The sequence below is a fragment of the Biomphalaria glabrata genome, chromosome 2 (assembly GCF_947242115.1).
Source record: "Biomphalaria glabrata chromosome 2, xgBioGlab47.1, whole genome shotgun sequence".
NCBI classification, from domain to species: Eukaryota; Metazoa; Mollusca; class Gastropoda; family Planorbidae; genus Biomphalaria; species Biomphalaria glabrata.
Genome location: NC_074712.1, coordinates 23520488 through 23534264, shown reverse-complemented (window position 1 = coordinate 23534264; position 13777 = coordinate 23520488). Strand labels below are relative to the sequence as shown.

At 32.0% G+C, this 13777-nt stretch overlaps 1 protein-coding gene across 1 annotated transcript; it reads left to right on the top strand.

Annotated features, from left to right (window-relative positions):
• Positions 1–445: 445 nt before the first annotated feature.
• LOC106061842 (chromobox protein homolog 8-like) lies at positions 446–13777 on the top strand. Its single transcript, XM_056019678.1, has 5 exons — positions 446–601; positions 6707–6750; positions 9196–9255; positions 11948–12002; positions 12615–13777. The coding sequence occupies exons 1-5, from the start codon at positions 515–517 to the stop codon at positions 13434–13436; spliced, it is 1068 nt and encodes a 355-aa protein (XP_055875653.1). The 5' UTR covers positions 446–514; the 3' UTR covers positions 13437–13777.

Genomic DNA, 13777 nt, shown 5'->3' with positions numbered 1-13777 from the left:
TTCAAATTATTGTTAACATTTTATTTAGACCTTCAGAACTTAGTGCTATTTTAAATTCTAAAGATAATAGCTAAAGAAGACCAAATAGATCTTTATTCGGTATTTCTAGAGCAAAAAAAAACAACATCTTCGTTGTTATCTTAGATTGTAGATGTCTAAGTCTATATATATCCAGTTAATAAAAATACCCAGAATCAATAAACCTGATTCTGATTTTCCGCCCCCCCCCCCTTTTTTTTTTTTTACCAAATATTTTTTTGCCAATTTGGCTTCGAAGCTAAAAAAAAAAAAAACTATAAAGAATCTAAATCTAGGTTTCAAAGAAACTAGATTATGTCTAGATCTACATCTAAATGTAATTAACTTTTAATATAATTAGATTTTATCATATTTTTTCAAGACAAAATGTGTTTAAAATAAATAAATGAGTAGATCTAGATCGAGATATCTAGATCTAGATTCTAAAGATAAGAAGTTTAAAATATTCGTTTACATTTTGGGCTCCATCTGGCGTATGTTTATATTAATGTATATGGAGCTAACTAAAATGGGTGAAAGGGTTTTCGCAGCTGAATGTATCCAAAAACGTCGCGTTCGAAAGGTAAACATCTTAGATTTAGAGTCTATACATCTATCTTCATTAATGTATTGCATCTTCTAAACTATATCTAAATTTACTAAACTAGTTTATGTTACTAAGAAGATGTCAAAAAAAAAAAAGATGAGTTTGACGACTCTTCTTCAAAGTTCTTGACTTCACCATCATGACATGTTCAACATGTTCTTGAAGTTCTTCAACTTCTTGTTTGAATTTGAGTATTTTGAGTCAATCTCAAACTCAAAGTAAGTACAGTAACTTACGTTTATCGAACAAGTTAAGCTCATTCGCCGACATTTTTTATGTTTGAATTTGTGTATCTCCGTAAAAATTAGACCTAGAATGCCTAGAAAAAAACTGATTGTATCTGTGAACTCCTCATCCATTTTTCTTAAAAAGTAGACATGTTTTATTCTATTAGTATTACTACTCATAGTTAAACTTATATTTGATGTTAAAGTGGGTCAGGTTGATGATTTCAGAAGCTTAAATTATCGAACACTTTTTTACCTTTATCTTATCTTATAGAACATATTAAGAACTTATCGAACACACGAGAAGTATGGTGTTTTAAAAGTGTTATAATAATCTTAAAATTTTGTGAAAAGTATGGTGTTTCATAAGTGTTATAATCTATATTTTTTTTTATTTATATCATTTTCTTTTTACGCCATGTCAAGACAGACAGATTTTAGTCATTTTCACATGGTCCACATCGAAGGAATCTATCACTGATCAGCTCTGCTTAGAAACTGATGGTGCTAAGCCCAGTAACGCATTACCGTAGTACTTATTTAGGTCTAAGCTATTTTGAGACATAAGATAAGGCCATTAATAATTTAAATCCAGATATTATTTATTTGAGGGAGAGCCTAATAAGCTTTGGTAGCCAATAGATAATCCCGCCCTCCCCAAGTCATTGCAGGACACAACAGTTTACTTGGTTGACCTAAAAACAAAACATACGGTACGCGGCCCTATGTAACTAGCCGCCGATGTAGCACGCTCAGTGTATGTAACAGCCCAAAAGTCAGTGCTAGATATTTTTCGGTCTGGGCGGAAAAGGTGGGGGGTGCTGAAAAGCTATGGTAGCTTGCGAGCTGTGTTACCTATAGATGTAGATAGATCCGCCCTCCCTAAACCACCTGGTTGACAAAAAAAAACAACAACCGTATTTTAGAGCACGCTTAGTATTTGTCACACACACACAAACAACATATCTAATTATCTATCACGCCTAGTGTTTGTGACCTAATTAGCGGCTTGATCTCGTAAGTACTCGAATGATGGCTCCTCTCCCTTTCCCCTCAACATTGTTCTTACTACAACTTGAACAATGTTTTGGGGCTGTGTTGGTGGCCTGGTTTACACCTGTGTGTTGGGTTGTCAATGACCATTTTTTTTTTGTTGTGTGTTAGTCTGGTGGCTGCATTTGGATTGAGTTTTGAAATTTACGTTGTTACTTTGCACTGAAAAAGTGTGAATGTTGGAGTGGAATTGTTTAAGGAGAAAGCGCGGGTAGGGGGTGTAGGCAGAATAAGAGAGTGGTTAAATGTGTTATTGTTATTATTTTGAGTATTTGTGATGTTTCAAAGGAGTGTCTTTGTAGTGCATTATGAGCTTTATCATACTTTATGGTAATATATATAGGTCTATATAATTTTATAGACCCTGCGCCACATGTCTAGATCGAGAAGCACAACTGACTATGTATTTGAGGCTGACGTCACATTTTAATGGTCGATCAATTATTGATGATCTCTTGATACAGTGTTTTGACTGTTTCTCTCCCCCCCCCCCCTTTTTTTTTTACCTACCAAAGACATTTTTATTTCAAAATACCATATCTATATTCTATACCTCCCCCTTAGCCCTTTCGTTTTATTAATTTCTCTTCACATCAAGCACATGCACTAGGTATTTGTTTATAACACATAATTCAGAAGTTAATAGAATGGGGCATCTGAAAAAAAAACACAACTGGATATATTCTAAATTCATTGTTCCTGTGTTTGTATTTTATATTGATTGTTTAAGTGAATTCACAACGATGATAATAGCATCAAACTATATGTGTCATAAAATCAAGCTTTTAAAATGGGTACAATTAGTGCATATCGATGTAAATATATTTACTTAGAAAAATATAGCACATTTACGGTAAACCACAAATAGCTGATACAAATTGTAACACATGGGTAATTTATATATGTACTTTGCATTATATTATTATAAAAAATAACAATTTAAAAATATATAATTTAAATATTTTGTCTTCTTTGGGTTATATCCCTTTGATGTTTATTTTTAACATTAAAATGGCGTTCGATATAGAGATCTTACGAAGCTGAGATTGCTTATATTATAACTGCTATTATCGAACACCCCCTTTTTAAACCTCAATTTTCATGTTTAGGTAGCAAAGGACACTTTTAAGAAAATAGTTGCAAATATTTCTCAGCCTAATTAGAAGCGTATTATATAGGTTTTGTTGAGCTGAAGCATCATTGGCATTAAAAAATACCCTTAACCCGAGACTCACTTCACTCTTCCCAAGAGGTCAAAAAAAGTGAAATTTTTATACCAATATTACCAATGCACTTTGAATATAAGTATAAAAATGATCCTCAGGTGAAAATGAAACTAAATATAACTTAACTATAAAGAAATGGACGATGCACAATAGGAATGGACTAGTTTCGTCATAATCATCGAAATAAAGGAGAATTTTAAAAAATACAATGGGGTGTTCGATAAGTACCTTAAAACGAAGGTGTTCGATAGATGTAAGTTACTCTAGAATCTAGATTATTCTAGAATTCTAGATCTAGTTTTTAATTTAAGTCTAGATCTAGTACTGTCAATGTGTTACTGTTAGTGTGTTGACTCTTACTCTTAAAATAAATAAATAAGTAACTATCCCAAGTCTAAGACTAAGTACTCTAAATTAAGACTGTAGAGTCTATCTGAGATCTATAGGGGAGTATAGTCCTAGAAGAAGCAGCACAGTGTTGAGGTAGAGTTAAGCTAGACTAGTTTTTAGGTACTTTGAAAAATTGATATTATATTCAAGTGATAATTGTAGTGAGGTGAAATAAAAAATTTATCTTTGAAAAAACAATTTTTCGTTAGTACCTCATTAAAATACTTAAAAAGATTTTTTCAATGGTGTATGACTATGTTTAACAGTTAGAAAGTTATGTTTTTTTTTTGTGTCCTTTTGACCCAACATTGTTGACATGGAGCAAGTGAGATGAGAGCGTCTCGCTGGCTAAGCCGGTGAGACACACCCCTCGCTCAAAAAGTTGGAATTGAGTTTCCTAGACGAAAGATCTACTTATAAAAAATGAAAATTAATTGTAGATCTAGATCTAGTATTAGTAGTAAATTTCTAGCTCTCACAAATCTGATTTCATTTATATTTATGAACTTCACTTGTTTAGAATGTAAATATTGATGAAATAAAAAAATTATTGGGTCTAGAGCTACAAGAAATGTCAGAGGGGTGTGGACAAATGTGGTTTTACACCGAGAACAAAATTTCCTAATAAAAAACTGTCAATCCCATAGCCCACAGTGCTAACCGTATTTTCAAGTTTTTGAGTGATGCGCTCGATATATCGCGATAAAACTTGGTAGAATTATAGCCAGGCATGATATCTAGCACCAAAAAAGAATATGAATCATGGGGCATTTTCCTGGACCCTGTATTGCTAAAAATAAAAAAAAGGGTATTTTTGATAATAAATTTTAAAATGATAAATAACTTTAAAAAAAAAATCTAAATTAAGCATTAATTAGGCCATTGTCTAAAGTAATCAATAACACAATTTTAAAACTTCTCGCATTTCATTCTAAAGTGTAATAAATTTCCAAGTTCGGCCTATGTAAAAAAAAAAGTCAAAAATGCAATCTCACATTTATCTGTACTTTTTTACTTCCGCACTTCAGGTTTTTTTTTCGCCTAGCTAGATATTGTAATAGAACTAATATAGAATAGATCTATGATCTAGATATCTAGTTAGCTAGAGCTTTTTGAACCAAGTTTATTGATACCTCATTTATGTTTCTAAGTAAATTAGAACAGAAGTTATGACAATTTTTATTTTATTTTTAGTGTCTAAAATTTTGCTTTTATTTTTAAAAAATTTGTGATGGAAATTTAACAATGAAAATGCCATAAGTTTTTAACCATTAGACTTGACTAGAGATAAGTGTTCATGAAATTTTCATCAGCAATGCATGAATATTACATCCTGATATTTATTCTTAATCTCAAACATGTGATAGACAGTAACTTGAGTAAAAACAGAAATTGATATATTTAAAATTTAAATTGGGGTTACATCAGGGGTGCCACTTTTCCGGAATAACCAGGAAATCAGGGTTTTGAGGGGTCAGATTTTTCCCCCTCCGGGTTTGCCTTTTACAATTTTGTTAAAATCCGGGATTTTAGTTGATTTAGATTTTTTTCGAAATTTATCATTTTCCCCGTTAATTTTAGTTTGCTAGATCTAGTTCCGATCGCGCGAGCCGCCAATTAATAAATAAAATCGACCAGTCTCATATCTCGCAATTTGCGAGACTTTCGCTTTGCATGTACACTAAGCTTTATTTACCGGTACAGTATTTTTTTATTTTTTTTTTGAAGTGTAAACATTCGGAATGCACCGCGAATCGGCTCGATTTAGAGTCTAGATCTATTTCTATGATCAATCTAGATCTGATCTAGACTGTAAAGTCTTGTATTTAGTAAAGATATAGTCTAGATTAAGGCGAGGTCTAGTCTAGATCTTCTCGCGTATCTAGTCCTAGATCTAGTCTAGAAATAGAAAGAAAAAATTCACGAGTGCGAAATTAGATTTGTTTTTTCTTTCCGTGTTTTATATTTTAATATTTGTATAGGTTCCATATAGACATAGAGTAGCCTTAGCCTATGTCTAGAGCTATGAGTATATTGGTCTAGAGTATTATAGAGGTAGGATCTAGATTTAGGATGAACTAGATAACCATATTTACATCGTTTTTAGATCAGAACTAGAACCAATGATTGAAGAATTAAATTAATAAGCTTGCGTTCGCCTGAAAACCTATAGAGTCTAGAAAAAATAGATCGTTTGGTCAATAGATCTATACAAATTATAATTATGACATTATGTACAACCAACAAGCAGTTCAGCACATTCTAGTATTATTTCTAGCCATCTAGGTCCTACATTTAAATATTAGAAACTAAATCTAAATGTTCATTTTGGAGTAGATCAGGACTAAATCTCTAATCAATTATATCTTGTTGCAATAGATTTACAGGTCCATGCATGTACATTGATGGAATCAGTTTTATCAATGTTGATTAAAGTAGGCTTCCTTTGAGGGAAAAAATGTTGAGTGAAACATCATTTAAAATAACTGTGAGTTTTGGGGGGGGGGGGGTGTACAAACATTGTTAATATAAAATTGTACTAAATCCTCTTAACTTGTATTACAAGTTTTATCAATAAATACACACAAACTCTATTTATTATAATGATTGGCTTACTAATTAAATATTTAAAACATGGGGGGCATATTATAATATAGATCTAGGTAGTAGTATACTACTGTTCTTCTTTCGTAAAATTTTGGTGCTTAAATTGTATATGCGGTACGTTTCAGGGTTGGTAAAGTTTAGGGTTTATGATTTCAGGGTTTGTAAAATTTGGAAATTTGGGTTTCAGGGTTTACTTGGTCTCATGGGTGGCACCCCTGGGTTACATTTAGAAACGATCGACATAGAAGTACTTTTTCTCTTTTGAAATACGGTACTGTAACTTTTGAACCATAAGAGATACTTGAATAAGTACAGAAGAGGGACTAATTTATAACAATTTTGTTTGTTTTTTTAAATTTAAAAGCTTAAGACTTACGTCCATTTTGATAGGCAAATTCTATTTTTCAAAACAGAAATGAGACCATTGAATTAAATATTTTCCATTGTATGAAATCGACATTTTAAATATATATACATTTATATGAATGTTTTCACGCAATTATTATATATTTAAAAATATTTTATATTCATGCAAGAATAACTTAAAATTTTTAATAATTTCTTTCTTTATTTTACAGGGCAAAGTGGAATATTTTGTTAAGTGGAAAGGCTGGTCTATTAAGTAAGTTTAAAAGCTTTCAAGAGTAGCAGGGTTTTACTTGTTAGTTAATGAATATAGTTTTATGTCATATTTGATTTGTAAGTATATTGAGGAATTAAAAAAAAAGTTATAATGATGTTTATGAAGTCATTGATTTGTGTTTTTGTAGTGACTACTTAAAAGATAAAATTGGCCTTTATTATTGTACACATATATACTGTAACCTTGATAATCACTGGGATATTTTGAAGTCACATATGGTTTAAAGAAAGGTAGTGTCAACTTAATGAGTTTTCTCAAGTTCTCAGCAGTCTTTTGTAAGAGCTATATAATGAATAATACCAAGTTTTTTTCCTTCGTGTATGGGAAAACTGATACGACTCATGAAAATTTTGTAAATTTGTATCTTTATATTGATTGCTTGTATGAGACATAGTAGTGGTCTTTTCATCACCAATCTATGTTGTTCATGAAACAGGTATAGAGCGATGCATGCTATTTTGGCGCAGGAGTTCTGTTGATGTTTTAGAAAAAGACACACAGTTTGGTAATAAACATTTTTATAAACATGAAAAAAAAAGACCTGAATATGATTTTTTTAAAATTTCACTTTATAAAAAAAAGACATAGCTTCAAATATTTAAGGAATTAATAGAGATAACTGTAACAAGTTTAATTTCTACCAAAGATTATGATGAATGAACAGTGAATGAAGGTTCTCCCAAAGCCATAAATTTCAGATGATGTGGGCATTTTCAGGTAGAGAACAATAGTACTCCTACCTGCACTTCCATGCCAGCATCAGATTACAACTTAGGTAAGGTCCCCAATCTGACCTGAGCTACACCCCCCGCCCCCTTCATCTTTTTTATTAACAGGTAAGAAAGACGACTTGTATGTTTTTATGTCTGTAATATTAAGTGCCAAAGCGTTCTTCTTCAAAATGGCGTCACCAGAACATCTTTTGGTTATAGAGGGCCAACGCCATTTATAAACTAGTGCCAATTATACTATTATTTTATAGAGTTTTTTGATGATAGATCTGCCAACATTTATTTTTTTAAGTCACTGGTAGCCAAATGTAAGTATACAGACATTGAAACTAGGGCTGTTGAACTAGAACTTGAGTTAGTTTAAACACATTGCCCCATTCCAAAAGAAAAGTTTCTTCAAACACAATATTTCAATGTAATAAGGAATATATGTATTGAAAAACTTGTTGGATTTACATTAAAACCACAAATAGAACCTCTCTTTTTAACTTCCTCCACATCTATACTAAATATTCCTAGCAATCTCATGTTTCCAGATATCTCCTGAATGAATAGTTCTCTAGAATGCTATTTTTTACTAGGGGTGCACAGGATAGTTCTTTGATAGCCTATCAGAGCCTGATACCGTCCTTGTGTATTTAGCAAGTAGGTCGCACTACTGAACTTTTTACAAAACTTTTATATAAGATACATATATATATATGTAAATTTTGTTCACCTTATTGTTTGACATGTATCACTGATAAATTAAAGTTGATCAGCATTTATTAGCAAATATCACATAATAACCTGTGTAACATATGATGGTGTGTGTGTGTGTATGACGCCCTCTATTATAAAGGACTTGTTTGGGCTGGTCGATGTTTAACTAATTTGAAGCTCTCTAAGGTTAAGTGGAATCTGGGTTGTATAGTAGGTATATATGCCTATGTATTTCACATCATCAACTGGTCATCAGGTTATTGTTTTAAAGGCCATGGACCGATTCTGGTTCAGGTATCTAGGGCTACTGCTAGTGGTTAAGTACATTATAACATATCTAAGGTCTGTATGACGTGGCAATGAGCTATTGGTCTAAACTCCTCACAGGTTGTGATGTTGCAGCTTTTTATTTCCATTCCCAAAATCCAAGTTGTGTAGATCTGCCTCTTCATCATCAATCCATTGTATTCATGGTGTCACTTGCATGTATGGCTACTGGTCTTATTATGGTTTTGTATATCATTTTCTTTGTTTTCCTTGATATTTTTTTTTTTTGGGTGGGTACTATAGAATGATTTTTTGCCTCCTGCTATTCATTTGTCTATCAGTAGGTCATTTTTTAAATTTATTGTACTTCTTATTTATTTGAAAGGTTAAACATTTTCAAATGTGTGGTCAGTAATTTTAATAAACTGTTCCTTTGTCTGATTGTCATTGTGATAAAATACTTGGTTTTACTGTCATTGACCTCAGGTCCTGCCGGTTGAAATCATTCTTTGGTTGTGTGAAAGATCTCTAGCAATATCAAAGGCATTTGAATATGACACCTTGGCAAAAACAAACACAATTTTTTTTTCTTTTTGCCAAATTTTGAATAACCCACTTCTATTGCTCCATTTTTTTCACACCGAATTTTTCTTTTAAGTTTGCACTATGCCATAATATTTATTTTATTAATATTTTTAATATTTATTATTATTTTTTTTTGTAGGTATAACACATGGGAGCCTGAGGAAAACATTTTAGATCAACGTTTGATCGAGCAATTCAAGTGAGTACAGCATTTGAAAACAAATGTATTTTCCTGGAAGCTTTATGGAAAGTTATTGGAAAATTCATGGAATTTGACCCCACCCCCCCTTTTTCCAAATCTAGCATATTAAAAAGTAGTATGCTATTGAACAAACAAAAATATATAGAAAAAAAAAGGCATGAAATCAATAATTTAAAAGAAAAGTTCTGCAAAAAACATCTTGTATTCTACTGCCTGCTGCTGAGCCCAATTGTTAAAGACATTAAATACAATAATGTTAATCTCTTTTTCACTTTGATGTGTAGGCTGCACTTCACTAGGCATGTACCAACACTGCTTATGTATTTTAAATTGCAACTGAGGCTTTTAGTTAAGTGGGTACATTTCTTTCTATTCCTCCTCACCTCCTTTTTCAAGAGGCTTGACTTAATTTTCTATTCCTAGCTCTGCAGAAGAGCTAACAGCTCAGCAGCAAAAAGCTGGGAAGAAGAAAAAGAATTCCTAGTTACCCATTCCCCCATTTTTTCCCCAATATTATCTCCCCTTGGTTATATATTTTGGAGCTACTCCCCTTGAATTAATATTATCAAGATAGATAAATCTAGAAAGCAGAATCTGGCTGTGACAGGACTGAAGATTCCAACTTTCCTCTGTTGTCTTGAGCTGTCATTGTCATTGTTTTATCATGTGTATGTAAAACTGCATCATTACTGCATTTTGGGTCCTGCTCATTTGGTATCAAAAAGTGAGTGGTACCATACCATTTGTGTGACAGATGGACAGATGATTACTTTTACATGATATTTAGCCAACGCTAGCATTTCTTGCATGACAATTACAAATGCAAGTAGAAGATAATGGTAAAAATTGCATACTAAGAAACAAAGTAGCACATTTTGAAATGTTTTCTATTGCCGCTGATGAGTCAAATAACATATATCTGATGCCACTCAACTGTCTTGGTAATTATTTTTAGTACAGACAGCAATTTTGAAATCATTGAAGAGTTAGCAGCTTTTGAGGATAATGCATGAAAGCACCACTAGGTACACCTGTCCAAGAAAGTTTCAACTATCTTAAGATTTTTTGCTTCTATGGGAAAAATAAATGAGAGTGACTACTGATGGCACCAGAAATATGGTTGAATGTCACAGCATACTGGCAGCAAGACTATTTAGAAAAGTTGTCACCCTAAATGAGACCAGGCCTATTAGGAATTTGTTGCATTATTCTCCAACAAAATATCTGTGGCAAGGTGTTGAATCTGAACCATATGTTGATTCACCACTGTAAATTTCATCAAATCTCAGACATTGGACCACAAAACTTTCAAATATTTTCTGTCAGAAAAAGGGTTCAAATACAAAGTTGATCTCTTTCACAGTGAAATGGAAAGGTACTAAAATGTTTTTTTTTATTTGAGACTTGACATTGAAATTTTATGACAGAGCTTGTCCTCAACTGAATTACCTTTCATGGTTGTCTGATTTAAAGATTTTATGCAACATCATTCATTTATGAATGAACTCATCACCAAATGCCAATGGAAAGATGTTGATTTTTCATTTTGATCAAAAGTGTGCACCTTGTACTGCTCCATAAAATTTTCAGCAGCTAAATATCTGTTTCCCAAAAGAAAGAATGATGCATCTTGCCTACAGAAGCTCTTCTGGATCTCGGGAAACAAAAGTTAAAGATCATAACAATGTTTTACAAGCGCTTATTTGTGTAAACAAACTTTTTTGTTGATGAAACCCACAAGTGTTGGGATTTAAAATGGCCTGCAATCCGAATAAGCTTGAACATCACTTCTCTATCCCTTTAGAAGTTAGGCTTAGGTTACCTGCAAATGCATAATTTTTAAGTGAGCTTGGATGTTTAACCAGATACAATTTGATTAATGGACTATATATATCATTGCTGTAAACAACATAGAAACAGCTAGATATTTTAGTCTCTGCTGGTCGGAGGACACCACCTCAAAAAGGAGGACATTGCCATTTTAAAAAAATGCAAACCTTTAAATACCTTGGTACTATCCTAGACAATAAACTAAATTTTACTGCAAATACTGATTATATCAGCAAAAAAGGGCAGCAAAGATTACGATTACTAAGAAAACTGTCCTTTTTTAATGTTAGCAAAAAGGCCTTGGCTATGTTTTATCACGCTCACATCTGCAATATTTTAAGTTTCAATATCACTGCCTGGTATGGCAATCTGAGCATTAAATATAAAAATAAACTTTATAGAATCCTAAATGCTGCTGGTAAAATCATTGGCAAAAAAACAAACCCCATTTGAGCAGTTGTTTGAGACAAACATCTATAAAAAAGCTAACAAGATCCTCGAAATAAAGAATCACCCTTTGTGTCAGGATTTTGTGATTTTACCATCACAAAAGAGATACAAGACACCGAGAGCAAAGACAAACAGACACAAACACTCTTTTGTTCCCCTGGCAATCAAATCATTAAATAGGAACAATCTGATATAAACTCTGTCACATGTAAACTATGAATGAGTCTGGTGTGAATGTACACTTTGTTTCTTATAGTCATAATGTTTTTTGTTTGGTGTAATACACAAATTGTAAGACAAATTTCCATACAGACAATAAAGATTATTATTATTATTATTAACCCTATGCCAGTTATGTTAATTTAATAAACTGCATGCTTTGTAAATTTGAAAATTTTAATTTTGACAGAAGAGAAAGCTCTGGTGGTGGCAAAAAAGGACAGAGGTTCAAAAAGAAATTTCAGGTTGGTTCAATACATTTTTGTATTGTCTTAGTGTAAGGCTCCCTTTTTATTCTTTGCATTTATGTAAATGTTAAAAACTTTAATTTCTGCAAAAATAAATTTGTTAATGAGGTTTCCTTAATTTTTAAAGAAATTCTAAACTCCATAAAACATTTGTTAATAGATGAAACAAAGTAATTTGAAATTTACACTTTTTTTAATTCTCATAGAAAATATGCCACTTTTTCTTTTAACATAAATAATAGCTAGTAAATTAATAAACGTTAATAATACTGTATTTACATACAATTGTTATTTGAGTAATGCAAAAAGCATTATATAGCTCTCTAACAATTCATAACGGTAAAAAACCTTGTGGTTTTGTTGAAAAGTTTAGAACTTGTCTCAACATAATGCCTCCTAATGCCTCCTTCCTTCCCACACTTTCTTATTTCTTGGATAGTTGATTAGATATTAGTGCTGCTGCTTTTGATATGCATCTGATAACTTAGTTGCAGCATTAGGCTTTAGATGTCTTTTCAACATTCTGTAAAGGTTGTATTATATTCACATTGCAACTATGTTGTTTATTCCCTTTTTTTAATAAATTGATTCTTATTTTATATCTTTCAGGAACTTGCAGAAAACACTCTGAATACTACAGATGGAGACGATGATGATGATGATGATGAAAATGATGATGATGCAGAAGCAAGCAGCAGTACGGATGATGAATCTAGTGAATCTAGTGTTGAAGCATCTAAACCTAAAAAGGACTCTCATCGTTCTATCAGCCCAGCACGTTGTGAAAAAGACCAAGATAAAATGAAAGAGAAAGTTACACCCGCTGGTAGTTCTAAATCAGATACACAGAATAGTGTTCCTGTAAAAAGAGGCCCTGGTCGTCCACCAAAAAATCCTAGTCATCCAAGTTACATCCCTACTTGTAAAAAAATCAAGTTTGAATCCAGTAAACCAAAACTTGGAAGAAAACCTGGTCCCAAAAAAACTGCAGTCAAGGTTAAATCCTCCAGCAGTGCAGTTTCTCAAACCAATAGATCAACTGAACACACAAATACAATCAGTGATAGTAATGAAACTAGCACAAAAAGTTCAGAGAAAGAAAATGAAAATTTATCAAAAAAGGATTCCACTACTGATACTAAAGTTGACAGCATCCCATTAATCAAATCTGTTATAGTAGGGTCAAAGACAGTTGATAATGGCATTTATGATTTTCCTTCTGATGATTGTGATTCCAACAAAGGGTCACTTTCACACAATATGCCAAAAAACATTGTAACTGGTAAAAAATATTGGGTACCCAAAGGATACTTTAAGCCTGTTGTAGACAGTGTTGTTATAACTGATGTGGATACTTCAGATAAACTTATCACTATTAGAGAATGTGTTTTTGAAAAAGGATTTTTTAACCCCAAAAATACTCTAATGTGATGTTTTAATATAATTTTTTTCCTAATGGTAAGTAGTGAAAGGTTTGGATAACAGTTGGCTGCGAGAACTAGAGATCTTACTGTGGTAATGGCTATGCTTAATGTCATTTTAATGATATGTCAAACAGTTGACAGCCAAAGAATATGGAAAAAATTCTTATTCTTACACATTTTCTTGATGAAAAATGTTTAATTAGGCCTACATTTGTAATTCATCCAAATTAATTCATTTCAGATAATACTAAGAATGTAGTGTATATTAATGCAATGATAAAAAAAAGATGTTTATTATATCACCAGTGTTTGTAAGAATAATAAAAAGAATGTATTTCCAAACTAAAA

Coding starts and splice junctions, on each gene's coding strand:
- LOC106061842 (XM_056019678.1), top strand. CDS start 515: ATGTTTATATTAATGTATATGGAGCTAACTAAAATGGGTGAAAGGGTT. Junction 6,751..9,195: donor TGGAAAGGCTGGTCTATTAA/GTAAGTTTAAAA, acceptor TTTTTTTTGTAG/GTATAACACATGGGAGCCTG. Junction 12,003..12,614: donor GGTTCAAAAAGAAATTTCAG/GTTGGTTCAATA, acceptor TATATCTTTCAG/GAACTTGCAGAAAACACTCT.